General features: G+C 38.0%; 1 protein-coding gene across 2 annotated transcripts in view; it reads left to right on the forward strand.

Annotated features, from left to right (window-relative positions):
• The window catches only part of macrod2 (mono-ADP ribosylhydrolase 2), a 676,928-nt gene extending 660,041 nt beyond the window's left edge, over positions 1–16,887 (forward strand). For both annotated transcript variants that reach the window (XM_020921400.2, XM_055162427.1), the window contains exons 16-18: positions 9,885–9,923; positions 11,243–11,305; positions 14,645–16,887. In XM_020921400.2, the coding sequence (XP_020777059.1) occupies positions 9,885–9,923; positions 11,243–11,305; positions 14,645–14,670 (128 nt within the window). In that variant the 3' untranslated portion in view covers positions 14,671–16,887. The remainder of the gene's footprint in view (positions 1–9,884; positions 9,924–11,242; positions 11,306–14,644) is intronic.
• Positions 16,888–25,266: the final 8,379 nt, after the last annotated feature.

The raw sequence follows: 25,266 nt of genomic DNA on the forward strand, positions 1-25,266 counted from the left end.
AGTGGGGAGATGTCTTTAATTATCTTTGGATTGGGCAGTTTGGGCCCAAAGCTATTAGAGCATGCAGAGGTTAGCTGGGAGCTCTTTGATACTCGTTTAATATACATGGCCCCAAAGCAGAGCGTGCCCAGGTCGCTCCCAGGCCACCCAGTCTGCATTTTAAAAAGAAATCTGCCCTCATCCAATAACACAATGAAACACATCAGTATTTTTTACCACGCACTCAATTCTCACAACCTTGTGTTTGTGTTTTGTGAAATCTCTAGAAATCAAAACAGATATGTGCTCACAATTTGAAATCCTCACTCCAGTATTTTGCTTCTTCTGTCATTTGTGACTACTTCTTTCCAACAGAATGTTATTTGCTTTTTCTTTTGTCAGGGGCTATTTTACATATAACCAGTTGCGCGTTGGCAGATTTTTACACCAGTTGCAACATTACTTTGATTGGAGTAGGCAGCGGGGCTTAGTGTCTTGCTCAGGGAAACTACAGACTGCACCTTGAATAAGAATCTAGTTGTGTTTCGTTTGTATCTCCAAGGCTGGGCAAAAGTATGAAATGCTGCAACAGTTAGATACAAAAAAACAAGTAGTTAGGCAAACTACCAGCTACAGTAAACGCTTTATTTCACAATTTATGTCATGTTGGAGTACAGTTTTTCATTTATATTCAGAAGGTTTTGTATTAGAAGTTTAGTGCAGCTTGGCATGGCTCTTTTTATTAACATTTATTCACAACTTCCAGGCGCAGTTCTTTTGCAAAATCAAGCACATAAACAAATTTGAAAGCTAAAACCATACTATGCATATTATGCAATTTTAAAATGTTATAATGTTATAATGTTATAATGTTATTTCATCATCACAAACCTACCTGGAGTGGTATTTTGTTTCATTCACACATCTTTAACACACAAAATCCAGCATATTTAAGCACAGTTCTTCTCTTGAACAGAAAACACTCCAACTTTTGATGTCATGTGGCAATACAGAAGTGCTCCACTGTGTTTTTAAACTCCATACACCTTCACTAGAATCATTTGGATCATTTTTCTCTGCTGAACTAAAGGTAAAAGGTAGCTGTTAACATAAAAAACTAACATTACACAAGATCACAAGGTGGAACAGAGTATTTTGAGCTTTAGAGATGTAGATAGACTAATAATACAGGATTATTTAAAATTGTGAAAATGAAACAAAACACAACACCGAGTATGTTTTTTGCCTAATATAAGACCTTTAATCTCAATATTCTCCTAGACCAGCAGTACCATGATGGCCATTCAGTTCGGTTACAATAGACGACTGGTAGCAGCTGGACACCTGTGTTACTCAGACCTGGATCAAAGCCGGGCCTCCTCCCTGCCACGGACCGAGGATCAAACGAACTGCCCAAATCCTCCCTGGGGGAACACACACTTGTACATGTCTATTGATTTTTACTCGAGACGGGGCGAAAGGAGTTTGAACAAAAAGACTGTGAGGTGTCCTGGGGCGGAGGGGGACACTGCTCTACCCACGACTCCGCTCTGGAACATTAGGCAGCGCTGGTTCCCATGCAGCGCCACAGACGACCCGCGGGGGCAGCCTTCCTCGGACAAAGTATGAGGGATGGTTGCAGGGAGACGGGTGAAAACAGAACAGGTTGTGACAAATGGGTTTAAAGTAAAAGCTTGTAAAAAATATCAGGCTACATCTCTCTGAATCAGTCACAAGAACCACAGTCTCACAGGGATTTTGGCATTGACCGATCTGGCTCTTGACACTGTTTACAGATAATGGTCTAAACCTTGTTAAGTTTTCATGAGAGTACACAAGCTTGTATAGCGTTTCCAGGTCAGGGTTAATGGAGACAGTTGCATCAGGAAGGGCATCTGGTACAAATATCAATTCTCAGTCAGCCTGTAATTATGATGAGCTGAAAAGTTGTATTTATATTTGTATTTATCAGTTTTATAATCCAATATTTTTGCAAGGTTGTTCACATTTCCAATTAAATGCGACCTGTATGTGATCTCCAGTGTGAACTTTAAATGCCCCAAAAGTGTCCCGCATATGCATTGGAGGACATGACAACATCACAGGCAGCGAGCATGCTCAGAGTTTACTTAAGTCGCCTAAACGTGAACTCTAGCATTGAGCACCTGGCGATTTTAAAGGTGCTGTCGTACCAGAGCCAGAACATGCGCAGCTTATTTGTTTTGAGGAGGAGATTGAGAAGGAGAAGGACAAGGTTTTGGCCATGGCATTTTGCGGGGCAGTGGCAGTTAACCTCACTTTCCCTCCATTGACTAGACTCCGAGCCTTCAGAGCCTGAAAATTCTCTTGCATTGTTGTCCGGCATGGTTGTGGCTTTCTTCCAGTTTCCGCTTACTTCAGTGCAGAATAGTGACGTGTGTTGCTTGTTGATAACATGTAGGTCGGATGAATGCGACCTGGCCATTCAGACTGAAGTTGCGTGTCAAAAGATTTGATATGTATCAATTTTAGGAGCACATATCTAAGTGGTCTGGGTCGTATTTGAAAAAATCAAATCTGTGTCGTTCAGACTGTCATTAAAAGATTCGATACAGGTCGCATGGGGTGAAAAATTTTTATTTGTGTCACTTCAGGCTGCAGTCTGAACATAGCCATAGTGTGTGAGGGAGTGGTGGATGGGGTTGATGGGAGTTGGAGGGGTTAGTTGGCAGCCACTCTTGATAATATGTTTAAAATAATAGTTTTAACAAGTTTCCATAAGGGTTCACAAGCCTGTATACTGTTATAGTCTGTGGTAATAAATCAGGAAGGGCATCTGGTATGAATATTTAAATCTCAGTTAGGAGTCAGCATTTATCCGTGATGACCTGACAATTAGTATTACCAATTTTATAATACATATGTTCCAATTCTGGGGAGTGATGGATGATGGTTAGATTGGCAGCCACTTTTCTGTAGTTGTATGCCAGGGCAGCTGTGACTAGAGGAGCTACATAACACATAACATTGCCTGACCAACCAGTCCCTTGTATAGTTAGTTTGAGTCCTTGTTTTACTCCTGAAACTACATATTTGTTTTTACCAAACCAGACCATGCTTCTCTGATTGGTTAATCCACCTCTCAATCACGCCCTCTAGAATCTGGGAGATAGGATTTGGTTCCAGACACACTCGCCTCCGCAAATTTTTGTCAAAGCGCGTGGTTGTGGCTGGCCAGTTAAGAGTGAATAAGTGCCTTAAATGGTAACTGTTTTTGATTATTATCCATATATAATGCAAAATATTTTGAATGTGAATACTGCAATACTTTTTGATAATGACCAACAAAAGGCTAACTATGCCTGGTCTTATAGGAATCGAAAGTGGAGGATGTAATTTTCTGCTTGTCTGCATTAGAAGGTGACTTATGTCCCGCTCCCTCCTATCTCCTTGTCTGTGGGGTGAGTGGGTTTGATAACACACACATGCATTCCCTTCACTGTATATTTATGCATAATTCCTACCATTAAACGCCTAAAGCAACCTAATGTTTCTTTAAGTTGTGGTTTAGCTTATTATTTAGCCTTTTTATTGCTAATTAGATGGATTTGAAGCTTCTACCAGCCAAAGCTAATGCATTGATCTCATACATAATGCTGGGTTTGCATTTTTCATATTTGGGGATTCAGCAGAGATATTTACACTCTTGTTAATGTTGCCTATTTCCACAGCGCAGGTAGTAAAACAGATGCGATCTAAACACAAAATTGATGCCCTAGTTTTATAGATTCGTAAAAGCAGGCCAAATATAACTGCATCTGGGTAACAGCTGAGGGATTCAAGTAAGTCATGTTTTATGTAGAGGATGTTTTCTGGAAAATCAAGAAGGATCATTGGGGAAAATGTCAATAAGCTTACCAGTTGTTTATATTAGATGTTTGAGACATTCCATACAGAGAAAATATAGGAATAATATTAAAACTTTTAGAATATGTGAACAGGCTAAAGAGGAACCACCATTTACATTCTGCACATTCAACATTTTCATTGTCTGGTTTTTGGCATCTTGTATGTTGTTTGAGCCTCTCTTTTATGTTTTGTTTTGTTTTGTTTTGATTTTATTGTTTTATTTTACTGTTTATTTATTTGATTATATTGATTTTATCAGTTCCATTTGTTTGGATAGTAATTCTGCCGTAACCTGATTCATCAGCCGGTTTCACTTTGTGGAAACCGCCTGAACTCACAGCATTAGGATTCATTTGCTTGACGGTAGGCGGGTACTTTTTTATGTAACTAATCGCTATTTGGTCATGCGCCGCTAACGGGGCTAATTGCTATTTTAAGCTTTTCCTAATTCCCGTAGGAAGAACGTCTTTTACTCTTGACATTCTCTCTGTTCTCTTTGTTTGTTTGTTTGTTTGCTTTAAATCCTTGGGAATCGTTGCCGACACAGAATGTATGACTCTTCGCTGATTGGCTGGTGCCTGGACTCGCACTTCCGGGGTTCTTGAAAACCGTCTAGTGTATTCTGATTCCTGACCTAGTTGCTGGAGAGAAATTAAGTTGAGTAGAGGCACTAGGTGGCGCCAGCCTGGCTAATTCTGCTGACCTTTAAACCAATCGTTAAATGAGTGCTTTGTATTGCTATTACATGCAGCACTTTGGAAAGTACATCTTTTTATAAAGCGTACTGAAACACTGACTTTGGCTCAGTGGGCTAGCACGATGAATAAATAAATTTTACAGACTTTTGCAGGCCTTCACCCACCAATCTGACACCCCTGAAATAAAGGACATGCTAATCAGAGAAAATGCAATCAAATAGCCTGGAATTTAATATCATGGGGTATAGTCCATGCTAAGATATCCACAGGTCTTTTTATTAGTTACTGAAATAAATGATCATTTATATTTATCTAATGATTGTGGTATTTTCTTGGCTGTGTTGCGTAATCCTCATTGCGTCCCCTGTGTGCTCGGCTGTTTGTTTCCAGTTCTGCTTCCTTATCGCTGACAGCAATTTTCTGCTACTTGGTGATTAGTGATGCAAAATAATGCTTGTAATTCTCAGGTGCATGGGGCCGCATACCAGATCAGAGCATGCTATGTGCACAACATATAATTAAGACAAACTGAAGGATTCGGCTCAATGGAAACTACTCTCATCTGACTCATTTTAGAAACAGTTGACATTGAAAAAGAAAAAAAAAAAAAAAACTATTATACTAAGAAAAACTCTCCCTTTGTTTGCAGCTCCTTAAAGTGCTCTCCTGTACCACCTTTAACACTATTAATACTATTTCATTTTCTCCAGCTCTTTACAAAAGCAGTTTTCTCTCATACTTCAAATATCCACTTAAAGTAAAGGATCAAATTCACTTGTGGTGGTTTTGTGAAGGATATATTGAGGTCGGCTTACCTTATTGACACAGATTATATTTTTATTTACAGGGCCACAAAATGTACTCACCTATCGACTTTCTCTTAGATTCTCAGCTGATCTGTGCCACAGGGAGGACACACTATCTCCTACAAAAATACAGAAATGCAGCTTTAGTCCCAGCCAGGAATAAGTATCAACGTAACTAGTTTAGATCCAAAACCCACACTAAATTCACATTAAATGATGGTTCAGTTGTTTGTTGTTTTTGTGAAAAAAAAACTGGTGCAAAATAAAACAGGGACATTTTTTTTTAAAACACTATTAAGACAGAAAACAATAATCAACCCTGCAGTGGCCTCATCAACCTAATTGTATTATAACAATGAAAACACTTCTATTAAAAAATAAAACAAGAAAACTATTGCAAAAATATGTCCATGAACACAATCGTGCCATTGTTTTGGCCTTCAAAGTTAGATTTTTTTATTTTTATTTTTTTTATTTGTTTCTCTTTTTTTTTTTTTTAATAATGCCTGTTCTGCCATCTTCTGCCAAATGAATATCAATCATTGCACACTTTAAAGGTATACTAACTTTTCTGTTTGGGGGTCCGACAACTGCCTGCGTGTCTCCATGGAGATGTTGTTCCGCTACCTGGAATGTTCCACACTATGGCATTAAACGTACCTATCCTGCAGTTTTTCAATTAGGGGGTGTTGTATTGCTCAAAAATAGCTTGAAAACATGCATTCTTACTGTGAGCAACTCCTCTCTCTACAGATCTGATCTGAAACTTCTGGCATCACTTGCTTGTCTTGTCATGGTGAAGTTTAATCTCACACTGTGGGAAATTTCAGGGAAAGTAATAAGATCTCCATGGAGACAAGCAGGTGGCAGACACTCCAGCAGAAAAGTTGCATATAGCTTTAAAGAAGATGATTAGCAAACCATCTCTCAGCAGAATGGCAGAGTGCTGCTCTGTGCTGGTGTGTTGTGTCTTAATGCGGGCTGGGGGACACTGAAGCCCCTCTGTAGGTCTTAGTCTTATAGTCTTATAGAAGTCCTGATGTAGCGTCTGTTTGTGCTGAGGAGTGGGTTCAGTCCAGTGTGTTCTCCTTATCGGGCCCCAGTGGACCTTCGTCTCCTTCAGAAGAACCTTGGCCGAGCCCTCTCTTTCCTCTGCTCTTGTTTATGTGTTTATTGCCCCTCAAGTTTTCACATCCGCTCCTAAGTGATCAGCCCAATACTGCAGTACCCTTGAGCCAAATTAGACCAAGAACAAGTGTTTCCTACAGGCTTTATAGGCCAGCACCACACTCAATTACAACTCATATTTTAGTTTAAAGGGCTCCATACACCCTCTCTAGAATCATTTGGACGATTTTAGGCCTGGAATTGTCTATTTTTACTGAACTAAAGGTAAAGTTAGCTCTTAATATGCAAACTACCACATGGCATGACAAAGTGGAATAGAGCATTTTGAGCTTTCGAGATGTAGACAGACTAATAAACCAGGGTTATTTAAACATGTGTGAATGAAACAAAACACAACTCCAGGTATGTTTTTGATGAGGTAACAACATTACAACATGGCTTAAAGCTCAGAAGAGTCAATTTTGTGTAATATAGGACCTTTAACTCTATTATTTGGAGTCATAAATGTCTAAAACTTTAAAACACTGAGGAAATTGGTTGTAGTATCAACATATTTAACAAAATCTGTGTGTCATTCGTTCATTTGTTTTTCAAAATAAAATCAAAAATAAGAAAATGAAAAAACAATTATTCTCTTCATTATTTGTCTCCAAAACCAATGTTTTGTTATTTCAGTTTTCGATTTTGGGTTTAAATGAACAATGAAAAAAAAAGGATAACAACTGTTTCCCGTTTAGATGAGTTAAACTACGATGCCGGACTTTTGCGCCGCATACAGACTGAACCAGGACTAAATCAGGACCAAACCAAGACTAAACCAGGACTAAACCAGGACAAAACAAGGACTGAACAAGGACTAAACTGGTGTGAGTCCCAGTGTCAGTCTCGATCTAGTCCCAGTCTGGTCCTGGTCTCAGTTTCGGTCTGATCACGGTCTGGTCACAGTCTGAGTCCTGGTCTCAGTCCTGATCACCCGACAGTCTATGCGGGCACACCTCTGGGCCCATCCCAACGTTTAGCCCTGGTTTAGTCCTGTTGTAGTCCTGTTTTAGTCCTGGTTCAGTCCATTTGCGGTGAAAAAGTACGGCATTGCAGTTTAAGTCACAGAAACTTTTTGGTTTTATTTTGAAAAACAAATTAACAAATGATACACAGATTTAACAATTTAACAATCTAATTTGATAACCATGTTGTATTACTTACTATAGGATACAGAATTTCTGTTTATTTACTGGTGATTGCTCTTGAATATTCTAACTTTGTTGTTAAAGCCAGTGTATTATTTATGTGAGGGAGGACATCTGGTGTAAAAGATAAACCAACAGGCACATGCCACACTCGGGGAGGTACATCTGATGTGCGAACACAAAAGGAGCAAAACCAAATACTAAGAACATCTGATATCATGTTTCTATCTCACATGTAATAGACATCTTGTAGAGTTGGCTCCTTCCAGGCATCTCACATTTTGCTGTAATATCCGTAACATGATTATGTGGATAAGTGTTAATGCGCGCTTGTATCATTTCATGGGGCTGCATAATTTATGGCATTACTCTAAAGCCGGTGCCTCTGCTGGCTGTGAATATGTGTGCATGTTTACTGTCAATTTATTCTGTCTCAGTCTGTTGTTGTTTCATTACTTCACAATAAGGCACAGCACATTAAAGATTGATGCTATTATCGTGTTCTAGGTTCATTTTGTGTTCATAACTGCATGTTTTGAGTTTTCACTGTGAGATTTGCGTTTAAATGGTCCCAGCTTTTAATTCTATTGCTTTGAACTCCCTACATTGCTCTTGGGCAAATTTCATAAGTATATATGTATTTTTAATTGAGTGTTGAAATAGGCCTATGTTAAGTGAATAATCGATAAAAGTTGATAAAAAATACACTTTACTGCACTACAGCCAACTTACTGACCAACTTACTGACTTACATGACAAAGCTAGTGTCCAAAACTGCATCTTTTTCTACATTGTCTACATGTTTCCTTATAAAGGTGGTCCAATGAAAAAACAATAGGTGAACTATTGACAAATGTATACCTGCTTTTTTTAAAATGCAATAAATTTTCATTAATAAATCCGTTGTGTACTCTATGCTGTAATTTGTAAACCTCGGTTACATTGTAAACTCTTTATTCAGACTAACTACCCCAGACATGCTGTTGTATGCCACACAGAGAAGCCGTTTTGGGTCACCAGTGGCTCCTCTGTCTTGCCTAAACAGTTGTATTTGTTTACATCATCGTCAGAGTGCCTGGAGAGGGCTGTTATTTTTACCCCATGCTTTGTTTTGGATGATGGTTGGTGCGATGGGCGGAGGCAGCGGGGTCTGCTCGGGGAGTGAGGGGAATCTTGTTGGTACAGAGGTGGAGAGGGGGCTGCCTTACAGGGATGGTACGCTAATTAATTCTGCATCCATCTTGCTCCCCGCTCGCGTTTGTTTGGTTCTTTTGAAGTAACTCTTTTGGATGGCAACAGATTTCGAGGGATTGGGGGGCTGTTAAGTACCGTTCATGTTGACAAGCTAATGTGTGTGTAAGGCACTGGGACTTATCTTAGCGCATGCAATGCAGTCGTACAAAAACAACATTTTATTTGTTGTTCTTCAGCCTTCCTAGTTTTACACGATGACCAATTTATTATTTTTTTCTTCAAAAAAGTTTCACAATTATTATGAACTTGTAACCTGAGTAACCCGAATTCTTAAATAATGACTCCAACTCTAGGTACCATGAAATTACAGTCTGTTACAAATACTTTGAAGAATTAGTTTTGTCATGTAGTGCAAAACATGAGACTTTTTTTTTTTTTCATCTTAAAGGTTCAATTTGTTTTGGCTCAGTACAAGTTTAATATAAAAACACCTTGTAAGCCCCACAGATGTAATAATCCCCACAGACATAATAAAGCTCAATGCAAATAAATAATGTGAAGAATAAGTTTTGACTGCTGCCAGTAGATTAAAATGAACTTGTTTTGTTTTTCACATTTTAAGACAGCTATCACACCTTTAAGCCAGTAGTTGCTGTCTATTCATCTTGCAAGAATTGACATGAAAACAATTTATTACCATCTTGAAGCAAGCTGTGTTTCTAATATATTGCACAGATTGCATTGTCATTGGAAATCCTCAAGTGCATAAGAGCCTTGTAACGTATTCAGACGCTCACTTGTAAACCACTCACAGACCAGGGTAGAAATAGTAATACATAACATCATATCTCATAAGCTGTACTGAAATGCATGTACAGCTGCTCCGTGTGGCCTCCGGTACATTGTTATTCTCTGTATAGCTGTTTACCGATACGTGACATATTTGCATTCGACCACAACAACAAGTAACAGCTCTTTCTCTCCTTTTTCTTTCTTTCTTCCAGATGATTCTAACATCAATGAATCCGGCACCAGCAACGTAGGTGAGTGTTGCTTTCTCAGTGAAACCCTGTTCCCACTGTTGATGTTTTACTTCACACAGCCCTATATTCTATACATGTCTTTGAGTTTCGTACACGCGTACCTGCTCTACTACCCATAAAACATCACAGCAAACATTAGTACTTTGATTATACACTTAGGATCTCGATGTCCGTAGTACAGAGAGGGATAGAGGTGTAATGTAGATGCCTGAGGAGATGCAAAAGAAATAAAAGCTATCATCAGACTCAGAGAGGCTCATATCCAGTGGAGAATAAAGTACAGACTGTTTGGATGATTTTGGCACTTGTCTCGTCAGTAAAGAGTGAACAAAACATTTTTACCTTGATTGGGACTTCTGAAATCTCTATTCTTTATCTGAGCATGAAAGAGGAAGTAAATTGTCTGTCAAATGTATCCCTCAGACATAGCATTATGAGCCTTTATCTCTTCTTCCAAATAAATACAAAGAAAGAAATACACTGCAGGGTGTTACATGGGGGAAATATGTTACTAGAAAGAATATTGCACTGTAACTTAGGCACCAGCTTGAGTCCATAAAGATGTTATAGCATTGTCTGGAAAGTTACACAATATGGCATTAAACTTTATTATGGAGTGGAGTAGTTTGGGTGGAAAGCTAAGTTATAGATCAGCTCTGTTTAGAGAGTCATAAGAAAGCATGTTTTTCAAGGTGCAACAGAATGACCTGTACATTGATTAAATTCACTTTTGATAAGTTTAGTGCAATATGGTGGAACATCCTAGTCTGATTCATCAGCCTGTTTCACTTTGTAGAATCCGTCTGACCGCACAGCTTTACTTTTTATTTAACCAATTACTGCTATTTGGTCATTACATATGTAATGCGCCAAATCCTGTAGGAAGAAGGACAATAACGTCTTTCCCCTTGATAAAATTCACCAAACATTCTCTTTGTTCTGGCTTTAAATCCTCGATCTGAGGAATCGTTGCCAACACAGACTGTATGGCTTCGTCTACATCCATCTTGACCCCTTTGTTTACTGTTGTGCTGTACCACAATAGGGACCCCGACAGGCGCTTTAGTTTGACATTATGGCTTCACAGCTCTTCACTGATCTGTAACTTCCGGGCTTCTTGAAAACTGTCTAGTGTATTCCATTTCTTGACCTAGTCGCTTGAGAGAAATGAAATTGAGCGTAGGCACTAGGTGGCACCAGGCTAAATCCCCATGGAGTCAAGCAAGTGGCAGCCCCCACTAAAAAAGTTATATAGTGCACTTTTAATGATTAAAAAGTTTAACATAACCATTAACTTCCCTCTTCTTTTTCTTTTTCAGATATGAAGGAGGAAGTTAAGACTCAACCGGATTTGAATGCTACTGACAACTCGCAGTCCAAAGGTAAGGACACAGAGGAAGTGCTTATCACTCCCATCTTTATTTATAAACCCAGCTCTTATTAGCGACTGCAGCTGCTGAATTAAAATGCACTTCGATCCTTGGTGAGACTTTGAGTGCTATCGAGCCCAGAGACATTTTTATGCCTCCTCACCCACTCTTCACCCCCCCTTACTCCCTCCTTACCCTTGCCCCCTTTTCGCGCCTTACCCTTTCCTCCTCACCCGCTCCTTATCCCCTTCCGAACACCTTCTCACTTTTTACCCTCTCCTTATCCCCCTTCTCACCTCTCCTTACTCCCTTCTCACCCTTTCCTCATCGCCTTCCTCACTCCTTACCTTCTCCTCACCTCCTCTTCACTCTCCCTTTACCCATTTCTTACCCCATTGCCTCCTCTTTTCCTGTTTCTCACTCCATCCCTACCTATACTCCTCACCTCCTCCTATCTCCCTCCTTACCCCCTCCTCACCCAATACCCTCCACTCCTTATTTTCCTCTTCGTTACCCACTTCCTCTCCTCCTCCATCACCTCCTCCTCTCACTTCCTCACCCCTCTCTCACGCACCCTTTACCCCCTCCTTACCGCCCCTGTCCTGAAAACCATCCACTCCTGTCTTATTGCCTTTCTCAGCTGGGGCTCTCTCAGTCTGTGCTCCTTCAGGGCCAAACGCATTTGTAAACCCACTCGTCACGTCCCGGGACCCCTCAGCTCTGACCCTGATTTTTTGGTATGAATGTGTCAGTGTGTGCGTCTTTGGAGATTGAGTTTGATAAATTGCCCGCAAACTCTCCACATCAGACGTTTAATAAATCAAGCGGGCAATGCATATTATTTTAACACGGACTGTAGGGGAAGTAATCATGCCAATAAATCATATTTGCGAAGGATAGCACGCTGTTGTTATTCTGGGTCTCCAGCGAGATTTGGGGTAATAAGACGGGATGTAATTTGAGAGAAGGCAACTGGAGTAGACTGGATTTCTCAGTCTTCATTTAGTTTTGTCATACAGATGGATAAGATGCACATTATGTTTTTATAGGAATAACAAAAACACAAAATATGCAAAAATTTACACTGAAAGGTAAATTGTGTAAATTGCAGCATTAAATAATCTATTGTGGATATGTTTGTAGGTAAGTTTAGTTACTTATGAATTGGCTCGAATAAGACAATTAGAATATTCATGTAAGAAAAAGACACATTAACTTATTTGTACTAAAGCGTAAATCAGATTTTAGATTTCAGTTTTTACTTTTCCATAAACATTGAGAATTGTACTTATTTACTTACTTACTTACTTTCTACTTGAATAATCCTGTATTTTGAATTGACAATACTGTTATTTGAGTTCATTTGTAGCGAGACACTTCCCACATCTGTCTGGCCAGCTAAAGAAAAGACTTTCACATTTGGGTATCCGCTATTTCCCAGGTAGCAAAAATTCATTAAGTTTTGAACAGATTGCCTGGGTTGAATAAATAGGACAGGCCAGCAGCATATGAATAAGTTGGCAGAGACAAAGGGCTTGTGGTGAAGGCAGGGAGCTGTGACAATGGCAGACAAAGAGGCAACAGAAAGGGACGCTGTGGAGGAGTGTGTACGCTGTGTTCTGTGAGAGCAGAATAAAACCAACCACACTGGGCACCCCTGTACGCAGGCACACGAGCTTTTAACACAACTCTTTGTCACTTTATCAGCGAAAAATACAGGCCTCTCTTTGCCCACTCAGACAAATCAAAAAAGACACAATTTTAATATGTGTTTATCTCATTTTATTATTACAAGTTGTTTTCCCATGTTTGTAGTTTTGAAGGAGAAAAATAAATAAATCTTCTTTGTTAAAATAACTGGACTAAAACTTTGTCATTATTACAGTTTTAATAGCCTTGATAAAACATGAGCAAACACATAATGAACACATTGTTTTTTCTGAACTCAGATTCTGGATTAGTTATGTAAAGGTACAGTATGTAACTTTTTGGAGGTGTCATGTCACTTGCATGATTCTATGGAAATAAACCATAAACTACACTTTAGAACAATATCTTTGGAGATAGACGTGTTTTATGCATAGACTGTATAAAGAACTGGACTAAGTGAGTGTGATGTTCCCCATAGTGTCCGGCTCCAGTCAAATGAAGCTCATCAAAACTAACAGTTACGGGGCTAATTCGGAGCCGTGTTCCATATTTGGAATTCTGACCATGAGTATCATAACTTCCAAGTCGCCCATCTGGATCGAGGCTGTTGAAGGCAACGCCCCTTCCCGCTCACACCGCGGGTTTCACAGGGAGTGGGCACTTCGCAATGCTGTCAGTCAAACCTGTTGTTAATGCTAGTAGGCGCAATTTCGGGGAAAGAAGGCACTTGATTTATCTGTTATTAATGTTCTTATCGTGATTTACGGATAAAATAGCGAATAAAAAATACCAAGATGGTGTAGAGCAGGTTAATATGAACATGAAGACCAAAATGATGGCCTGACAGCAGCAGTTATGGAAAGAAAGGCGTTTTTCAATAGAAAGTGAATTGGAGCCAGAGTTGATGGAGCCGAAAGCGTACCCGTGCTCACTTCCTATTTGGAATGGTTAGCTATGTCCATTCATATACAATCTATTATCTAATCCTGTCTATGGTTTAGCCGCACTGTGGAAGTATGTCTTAAAACAGGCCTTTTTTAAGAAACAAAAAATGCCTTTATCTTTTTATTTATTTATTTATTTATACTTAAAAATTATATACTGTGACCTTAATTAATACTCTGACTCCTCACCCTAACCCCTTAAATCGTTAGTAAACCTGGATCATTCTTCTCTCAGTATATATATGGTCTTTGTTCATCACTTCACACAGACTAATTAAGATATACTTATTATAAAGTTGTTACAAACTTTCTTGGGGCATGCAGATATTAACGATTCAGAGGAGATGCCATCTTTCAATAAAGCTGAGTCGATTCTCCTCCATTTTTCATAATGACACTCAGAGTGTGATAAACAGCCAAACAGCCCTCTCTACAACATGGTTCAGTGACTGTCAAATTCTTAGAAGTTGCACTGACAGTTCCTGAAATAACAACTCATACCTCGAAGTGTTATATCTCCATTAACAAATACTTCCAAGAGATGGGTCAAAGTGCAAAGCTATTACAGTTTTATTTAACTCTGGATCACATTTGAGTTAAGGTTATTGAACTGCAATGCCTCGAGTAAAAAGTGTAGATATATTCTAATGGATTAAATTCTTCTCTCACCTTGTTTCAACTTTATTAAGGGCCACATTATTTCTCGTGTCTGAAGGTACCCATTTTTTATATGTTGTGTGTTTTTTCTTCTTTTTAGACACTGACCATGAGAAGAAAGATTGACCAGCTGAGGGGCAGACAATCAACCTCATCTGACAGCCAGCAAACTGTGTGCACCCCCAGAGCCCGTGTACAGGGCAGCTCTGGCACCGACTAGAGCAAAACCAGTTACCCACCATGCTCACATCCCACTTTGATTTGCCTTTTCTCTTTATTCAAACATTAGACTCACCCCAAAACAATGTATGTATATGTATCTATGTATTAATGTACATACTGAACCTATAGGACTTGAACATATCAACCAGACGATGAGCCATACCTCACTGTGTGTTAGCCGTTCACCATTAACATATGCTGTGTGTCTGAGAGAGAGAGAGAAACAGGTCCTTTTGATTTCACATCTTCAATTCAATACATCAACATCAGATTTTGTTTTTATAACTTTGACAATATAAAAAAAATAATGCCACCTGTTATAGTCACTACCTGAACGTGCTGTGAATTAACTTTATAGCTATTCTGGTGGAGGGTGCACCAGTTACTTGTCGCTATGAAGATGTTATTGCTTTGCGAGAAATGTTTCACAGAATGGCATTAAACTGATATATCTTATATCAGATATCAGCATATTTTCAGTTACATGTGTTTTACCTTGAAAGAGCTCACCCTTCTGCAGATCTGAGCTGTAAATTAGCCTGGTGGTGTCACTTGCTTCACTCTGTCTAGATAGAAAAGTTAAATACCATACTGTGAAACATTTTAGATAAGTTTTGGATCCTCAGCCAGAAAAGTTACATAATGCATCTTTAAATAACTAAACAATAAATTATAATCAACAGTCAGAATACTAATCCAGCTGGTCTACTGCACTTTGATGCATTTAAGTGATCCTGAAATTTGCAAATAATACTAAAAGTAGATCTAAAAATGTTCTAAAAATACTTACAATGTTGAATTGTTTTGGAAGCATATGGTTTTAAGTAAGATTACTATATCACAGCAGAGGTGGGGGCTTGCAAGTCGTGACTTTGACTTGAGTCAGACTTGTCACTAATTTTAGGACTTGAGACTGACTTGATGAAATGGACTAAGACTTGGGACTCGACTCGTACTTGAAGGTCAGTGACTTGGGACTTGACTTGGATTTGATGCCTGCGACTTGAGAAGAAGTGAGAAGCACTTTTACATCTGAATTCTTTCTATTCTGAACGTAATGATTCACTCTAAGATCTTGTCATTTAAAAAGGAAAAATCTTATATACTCTATAAATATTTATATATAAATATACCATGAATTTTTAAGTATAATTTAGTTTAAGATTCATAGAAATTGCAAAAATCTAAACTATATTTGGTACTTGAAGCTCAAAGCAGATGACTTGACTTGACTTGGATTTAGATGTTAGTGACTCGAGACTCGACTTGGACTTGCCTGGATTTGACTTGGGACTTGACTCGGACTTGAGGGCAAAGACTTGAGACTTACTTGGGGCTTGTAAAACGACAACTTGGCCCCACCTCTGCTGTATTCACCAGCTTCACAAGATGAGTTTTAAAAAAGTACCACTCTCTCTTAAAAAAACGTGCATCTTTAACACATAAATATATTAAATATTTTTTTATTCAGTATTGGAAGCCAATACTTAGGTCAAAATAATTAAAAACAAACTAGCTAATCGGGGGAAAAAAAATTAAATAAAGTAGTATTTGATTGAGGTGATAATTGGGTTTTCTCAACTTCAAATACATTTTACCGTGATTTAACTCCTGACCCTAATCCTACAATATGGCTCTGATTCAACTATTTTAACTTTAACTATTGTACTCCATTCTCAAACCTGAATAGTTCCCACCATCATTGCAACTAAACCTCTTCCTTCATCCATCATTGGGCCAGTGCATGCCAGAAACTTGCTTTCACTTCAACATATACATGAATTTCTTTGCTTTTTGCTTTTTTCTTCAAACAGATTGTCTCTACAAAAGGAATCTGCCTTATTTCTTATCAAGGGCGTTGGTCCAAGTATGAAATCTTAGATACATGCTGATGATTTGTAATTTTACTCATAATGGCTAATACCTACTGTTAATGGTTTCTTTTTCCTGAATTTGAATCCTTTTCTTTTCAACGTTGGTATGATTCCTATATTATTTTGAGTGGTGCCATAGTAAAGATCGGATAAATGACAGTTCTATGAAAAGATGCCTTCATAGTTTGATGTTTGCTTTGCTAAACTATAAGAGAAACGCCTAATAAAGATTTAAGGTGAAATACAAGTCCCCCGTGTCATCCTTGTGTGTACTGATGTGAAGTTTGAATATGCATAAGCTGCTTTTCATTTATCACACAAAAAGCAGAGCAGGAATAATCTTGCCCAAACAAATGCAAACAAGAATAGAATAAAATGTGAGAGAATTATCAAAAAGGTAAGTAATGATTAGTATGCAGCGCTGTGAGCACATTCTGGCATTAACACTGCATTGATTAAACACAAAAGACAAACACAAAAAGAGAAAGAGGTAACAGAAGCAACTGCCAAAAACTCGACTTCTGAAAATCTATTCTGTTCTGAGCAGCACTGCTTAGAAATCGTATTGTTCTTAGATGTACCAATAATGATAATAATGAGTCTGCATTTGGCTGAAAATATATTTGGGCACAATAAAAGTACAAAATGCATTCATTAGGTTTTCAGATGTAGTTAGATCATTTCCAATCTGTTGCATATTATATTTCTTTCAAGAAGTTCAAGTCAGAACAATCTGGACTTAATATAAATAGAAATAATATTCTTGCCCTAAGTCTGGTACATCTACTTATGAACATTTTTCCAGTGTGTAGGTACATGTTTCTGAATAGGCTTTATTCACGCTTACGTCCCAAACAAGGAAGGCATTTGGGAAGATGCGAGTACAACATCCCAGGCCCAGTTTTGTTCATCTAAATGTCACTGTAGCATTCTGGAGTGTTTCGGTTAATCAACAATTACAACCATACTTCAGTTTTCATAATTTTGTCACTGATGCAGAACTCTGAGTGCACTGGGTACATCCGTTTAGAAGAGATAAGGGCACCAAATTCAAGTTTTATCGCTGATGGGTTTATCACAGTCGATTTTAATAGATCCATGTTAGGCGAGCCCATTGTCGGTAACTACTCCTGAAGTTGTAACTGTGTCTTTCCAAACATCTTCCTGGTTTGTGGTGTAAACGTGAACAGAGCCTATAGGGATTGGAGTGATCAGTGTGTTCACATTCAAGGTTTTCAAAAATGAACAGGTTTACAAAAACTAAAATGCATGTGTCTTGTGTTGTACCTTTTGCTGAATGTCTCAACTGGCTTCTCTCTCCATTTCACATTATAGCTCTCTTAACAATACAGACCAAAAATATCTTATGTTGGTTCATTTCCATTTTGAAATCCTGGGATTATATACAATAATACTACATTAAATACTTCAAAGGTGCTCTGTGGCTCAGTACTTCTCAATTGGTCAGTGGTTCCTCATGAGAGCTGATATTGGTTCAGAGAAAGGAGAATTCAGGGCCAAGTGCAGAATGAAGAAAGAAGAAACAAGATCACAATACACACACAAAGGTGATAGATACAAAGGTGAAATAAGAATAAGATTAGGTACCTGAACACTGCAGCTTTGCCCCAAGTGAAACCACAATGACACCTTATACATTTTAAAATTTAAAATTCAGCCGCCAGTGCCCGACTTTAAATTGATTGAAACGAACCAACAGGTGTCCAATATGCTGAGCTTCATCTGACTAAAAAACAAATTTAACTTCAGAGGCGCCATGTTTATGTCCCATTTACCTCTGGCTCGCTGGGCGCATGGCGGAGAGTCTGTCATTGGAATAGAGACACTTTAAATTTTAATAGCTTCATTTAAATGTTGCATGTGCAGCCGAGGGTCCCCAGCACTGTCAGGGGAGAGACGGCTCGCTGCTATTACACCAGCTCTTTGGCATACAAAATGTTTCACTCTCGCACAAAGCAGCCAGCCCTCCGTCGCAGCCTGCCAACCTGCTTTACACTTAATGTGGGCTTTCTTACACATTCTTACATGTTGTTTTGCTCATGTCCTACTACGCAACACTGGTTTTCTATCCATCTTTGTCTGGTGTCTCAAGTTTTTATGTGCAGTCTCACTTCATGTTGAATATTCTTTATTTAGTCATATGATAAAACATAATAAATGAAGGATGGGGCAATGGCAAAGTATTAGTAATGTTTCCCAGCAACCTCAAACATACGTACAGCATATATTCAGCTATTTTCTGACTAGATCAAACCAATATGTTTTAGGTTTTTTTTTTTCATGGCCGATGCTGATACCAATTTTTTTTAATACAGAGCAACCCCTGGCTGATTATCTTTGTTGATATTTTTGACATATATGTAGGGCAGATTTCGATTATTTTTTTCCCAAATTATGTCATTTAAATAGGACTACAAACTCACCCACAGGCCTTTTTTACTATAAACATTTGCGAAAACGGTGTAGTCACATTTTGTGCAGCTATTCCAATTAAAGTGTTATCATAAAGCTTTGTGTGTATTTTTTAAGCAGCAAATTGACCAAAACAAAATATCAGCATATCCTCCTGGGACCTGAAGAAAAAAGTATATTGCAATATATATTTTTTGTGATTTTCTATCTATTTAGTGGTAAATGAACAGCTTAGCGTTTAGATTTTGTTAATTTTATTTTGATTTATCATTTTTTAACATGTCCTTTGCAATGGACGCAGGTGTTAAATCCATGTGAAGTTAACAACCTAAACAAAAACAACTTTTTTGATGACCAACATCTCTGACGAGCTTCTACAGTCGCCTCAAAAAAAATTTTATACTCCCTTTTAATTTCTTTTTTTATTTTCTTATAATTTTAATGTTCTTCTTTTTTTTTTTTTTATCATAGTGCAGCCACAAACTAACCCTGTTCAGTTTTTTGTTTTGTTTTTTTATTCTTGACATAAACAGGCAGAGGAACCTTGTCCCTCCCATTAAGAGTCTATCTCAAAACACTTAAATGATAAAATGGTTAATTCAATGTCCACTATAGAGGACACAAATGAATAGGCCAGGTCTCAGGAGGCTATGCTAGAGATTTAAGGCCAGTAGCCAATTTGCTACTGAGTCAAAAGATTGGCTCGATATATCAGCCAACCGATCTTTAGTCCTGACCTAACATCGCTCATGATTTGGAGATGAGTTTCTGTGTGCTCAACTACTCCTGACAAGTTTAATCAAAGCAGTATTGAAAGATATACAGAGGACACATTTCCATTTGTATTCTTTTTAATTTTACAGACATACCAAAAAAAATCTAATGGTAAATGGTCACATTTTCAAGACACTCAAAGCACTTTACATCAAGGAACCACTCACCCTTTCACACACACACTCATACCCCACAGTGTACGCAAACACTCAAGGGGTAGTGGGTTAAGTGTCTTGCCGAAGGACACGACGACAACATTCATCTGCGGGAGCTGTACTCGCACTGCCAACCTGTGGGTCAGTCTACCACTCTACCAACGATGTTTACGCAGGAAGGGAGACATGAACCGCCGATCTATACCCACACAGCTACTGCCACCCAAGGTAACGTTTTAAAATAAATTAAAAAACCAAAACCTTAACAGCATCAACACACGCTCAAACTTAAGACATATAAGCACAAAAAATGTCACATTTTCCTTCTGTAATTAGTTAACTTAACCTTACAGGCTCGATCATCGAACTCAAAATTTTAAACCAGATTCCCTACAAGTGCAACTGTCAACATACTGTGACTGTTGGAGGCAATTTGAGTTCTGGGTGTGCTGCTCAAAGGCACAACAATAGCTGGTTCGATTGTCAACTTGCTTACTGCTTAATCTACCACCCAAGCGATGCACACCTGTTTTCTTCACGTTTTCGTTGTATTATCCAGTCTAACATCTCTGTCATATCTTGATGTCGGCTTTAACATAAACACTTTCCATGAGCAGTTTTGATTGACCTGTGTGCGTGAGCATGTTCCTGTCTGTTACCTTTTATCAGGCCTCTCTGGGCTCATATGATGCGCTCCGTTTATTCCATTTTCCAGATGAAAGCTCTGCAGACTTCTTCTTATTTCAACACAAGTCACCACACTTCCTCTCCCTCCCTCCTTCCCCCATCATCCCTCTCTTTCTGTCTCGCACAACATGTTTTTTCCGCTGTCAATACACCTTCTTTTTCTTTCTTTCTTTCTTTCTTTTTCTCTCTCCCTGTCTCTCACTATTTGACTTTTCCCCCTCTATCTATCTAGTTTTGTCTTTCTTTATGTCTGTCATAGTTTTGTGTTCTCTATCTCGCTGTCTCTCTCTTTTTCTACCACCGCCCCCATCTCTCACTACATAAAGTGTGTTTTCAGTTCAGTCTTTATCGAAGTCTCTCTAAAGTTTTCCCCTCTCTCTATCTCTCTTTCCCGCTCTCTCTTATTTTTCCCTCTATCTATCTTTTACCTTTCTCTGTCTCTATTTCTACCTCGGTGCTCCCTTTCTCTCTCTCCATCTTCTTTTTCCATCCTTCACCTCCAAACCTGCACAAACCTATGACGCTGTTAAAGGTGCATTGTGTAACTTTTCTGGTGGAGGGTCCGTCACCTGCTTGTTTCTATGTATAGGCCATTGCTGTGCCTGGAATGTTCCACAGTATGACAATAAACAGCTCTACCTTACATTTATTCAATTACAACTCAAAATACACAAAAAACAAAAACAAAAAAAAACCAACAACAACAACAACAACAGGCAATCTGACTGTGAGCGGGGTTGCCTTTCCACAGATCTGACCTGTATCTTGGTCTGGTTTGGTCTCCATGAAGATAGAAATGTTTAATGTCATACTCTGAAACATTCCAGACAAAACATTAACATGGAGAACCATGGAGAAAAGCATTTGATGGGCCCTCCACCAGAAAAGTTACAACTTTAAGACAAATTGGTTGGAAGTACTCTAACGATCAAAGGTTTTACAACACCACACTTTTTAATGTGTGTTTTAGTACACGTTTAGAGTTAACTAAAACATATTCTAAACTTTTCATTCAAGAAATTAGCCACCTTTGGCAGATATGTGACATTCTTTTTACAATACAAATCAAATATTCTTCAGAAAGTTCTTCCCATATCTGTTGCAGAAGTTCCCATAAACACACACACACGCACCCACCCACACACACACACACACGCACACGACACACACGCACACACACACACACGCAAACACACACACACATAAGGTGCACACATTCACCAGCCCCTGTCACCTTTGTCTCTATTTGTATGTAATCTTCATAATCGTAAATGTCCGTCTTGTGCCTTGTATGTTGTTTGGTTCCTATTTGTTGTAATGGCTGTAGTTTTCAAATAAAATTCCCATAAATGTGTAGCACTTGTATGTTGCTTGGTTTTCACTCTTCTGTCCAATTCATTCAAAACCAGCTCGATGGGGTTTAAGTCTGGAGACTGTGCTGGACACTCCATGTTTTAAAGCTCACCATCTTGATCTTTTTTCCTGAGGTAGTTTTGGCAAAGCTTGGACTTGTGTTTTGTTATCTTTTATGTTTTGTTTTTTTTTGTTTTGTTTTTTTTTAACCTCTGGCTGTTCAGTTCTTACCTTTATACCATTTCAAGCTCTTCATTGGACTTGCACGACTTGAATTGCAATAAATAACTACAAAAATTGAAGGGTGTTCTACTGTAATTTCTATCTCTAACTCTTTAAATCCCAACTCTGGATAAGCTGGATAAGTTTCACTAAAGAAAACACATACACCAAACATGAGACGAAGAGGTTCCACATACTATTGAACTAGGCCCAGATAAATAGTCTAATTAGTAGGAAAATTGATGTTGTTCTTTATGGATGCCATGTCTTCAAAGCTGCAGTGTTGAAAGGAAATTGACTTATTCAGTGTTCCCATGCAAGCTTTGAAGAACAAAGTGTTGATTAAAACTCAAATCACATGCAAATCCTGTTTGTTGGTGAATAAAATAAAATAAGTAAAATAAAGCTGAATTAATTTTAAAAACAAATAAATACCTGCTGGCCTCTTGTGACAGCAGATTACAAGACAAAGGATTAACTCTAAAACTAATTCTTTCTCTATCCGTCTGTTGTTTGTTTGATTACCCAAAGTCTTAATACGCCTAATCAGGTGCAAGCAAATTTGAGCTATTGTTGCAAAAATATATTCATTGAAAGAACTGCGAGATCATTGCCATAATTACTACTGTGTCTTTGTCAGCGCAGGCTCTATTGACTCTTGCTACAAATCAGACAAATTGGCTTCTTCAACTTATTGGCCTGTTGCTTTTGATTTGACATAAAAGAATAATGGACCCAAAGTGGTGTCATGGGGATTGCCTGCTACAAAAATCTATTATATTTTGTTCAAAAGTGTCTCATCAAGATGCTATATGAAAAATAAGGTGTTGTCATATCATTAAATTGCTTAGGTCTCTGAATGTATCACAGCCAGTAAATAATTAATAAAAGCAAATAAATAGCTTTGTATTAAGGTGTATAGACTGGACACGGGCCAATCCAAAGTTCTAAGTTAAAGAGGTTCCCAAACTCGGCTCATTTTTCACAAGCCAGTGAACTGCCAGCTTTGTTTCTCAAGCCTCTCTACCACACACACAGTTACTTCAAAACACCTTCAAAAACTCGTCCACATCTTTATGTTTCTGAGTACAGAAGGTGGAAATGTTTTTTACTTTATTGTTCATGACTTGACTTGAAGTTGATTTAGCACAAGTTATGTTTTCAAGAGACTAACACACACTATTACACACAATTTACCTGCAATTTCTCAAAAATGTTTTTCTTTTTGTGAAATTTAGTAGACACATTTTAGAGGAAGGTTTAAGCAATGTTTTGACAGCAAATTAAATGAATTAACGTGGTAAATGCATTTAGTGTGTTCTTCAGTGAGTCAAAAAACAAATATAATATAGTAACATGAAACTATGCGAAAACTGTGACCCTATAACACACTAGTCCTTCTTCAGATTTAGAATAGTTCTGTTAAATTTAAACTTTTAAAGAAGCTCCTCAAGGACACAGGTTCAACAGGTTGATGTGCAAATCCAAGATTATCCAAGATACATGTTACAACTTTATATAATATTCATGAATTATCATAATTAATTTCTTCTTTATTTTGACACATTTTTATAATTAGTATAGAACTATATTTCTGCAGGCGTCACACTAAAACAGTGGTGCTCAATCTTTTCTCAAGACCACAAATCCTGTGGACTTACCAAGTAAAAATCTACACCAGGTCTATAACAGGACCAAGTCATGTCCACTTTGAGCTGAAACAAGTCTAAAATAGGACTACAACTTGACAAAAGTAGTTCTAAATGAGGGCTAATACAGACAAAGTAAATATGTGAATACAATGAACAAAGCTAGAACTGAAGAGGAACTCCTGCCACTAGAAAATGCCTGTATATCACACAACCCTTGATCTAATGTAAATATTATTGAAAACTGTTACTAATGTAAATATTATTATTATTACTAATGTATATATTATTGAAAACTATTACTAATGTAAATATTATTATTATTACATTATTACTTACATTATTACATTCTTTAAAACAATAGTCTCTGTGGTGCGTGTGTGTGTGTGTGTGTGTTTTATTAAATTCCACATGGAATTTTTACCAGATATGTGCATGTGTATTTCTGACATCTGACATGCACATGTCCCATTGCTTGAAGCTGAAGTGCCATCAGTCTTCTGCAGTGAGACATAAAAGGAGAGTCACTGATTGATCAAATAGGTCATCAATTACCTGAAAACTAAGTGATCGTCCCAAAACACTGACATCAGTGGACTCCAGGCTGTGATCTGTGAGATTCAGATGTTGCCAGATAGTGACATGGAGGTTAACCTGCTCCGGCCCATAAGCACTGAGGGCAGTAGAGGTCAAGCAGAAAACCATGAAGACATTACCTGCTTGGTCAATACGTTTGATTGAAAAAAACAGCAACCAGTCCCTGGTTGTGCTTGAGTTGATAAGATTACTCTCTTTTTTGCCAGAAGCTATTTGTATTCTAGTAATTTCATTAGTTGCATGGTGTTAATGAAGGGGTTTTGGTCACTATTTACAGGGAGTTGTGTTTAAAATGAAAGAAGACTTATTGTGCTTGTGACTGCTCTATTATGTGATCATTTGCACATTTTAAATCACAATATTAATCTAAAATGACTTACTAAAAGATGCTGTAAATGTGATCACTGTGCAGCTGTACAACAAAATCTAAAATCATGATCTACATATATTATAGTTTGTTATACCTGAAAAAAGCATAACATGTCTTCTTTAAATCAGTCATGACATTAACTGAAAACCTTTAAACACTGTTTTTAATATTATTACACCATTTAGCCTACACGTAAAAAGTCATTTGATTGGATTAAATAAGATAAATCTAAATAATACTCAAATTAACATTAGATAAGGTGAAAATCATCTTTGGACACATCACCACATGATACAACACACAGCATCACAGCCTACTTCACAGATACGAGTCCTAAGTAAAAAAAAAAAAAAAAAAAACTGAAACAAATTGTATAAAAAAAACAC

Source organism: Boleophthalmus pectinirostris, unplaced genomic scaffold (genome assembly GCF_026225935.1).
Source record: "Boleophthalmus pectinirostris isolate CB_2022bp ecotype Guang Dong unplaced genomic scaffold, ASM2622593v1 HiC_scaffold_5, whole genome shotgun sequence".
In the NCBI taxonomy this organism is placed as follows: Eukaryota; Metazoa; Chordata; class Actinopteri; order Gobiiformes; family Gobiidae; genus Boleophthalmus; species Boleophthalmus pectinirostris.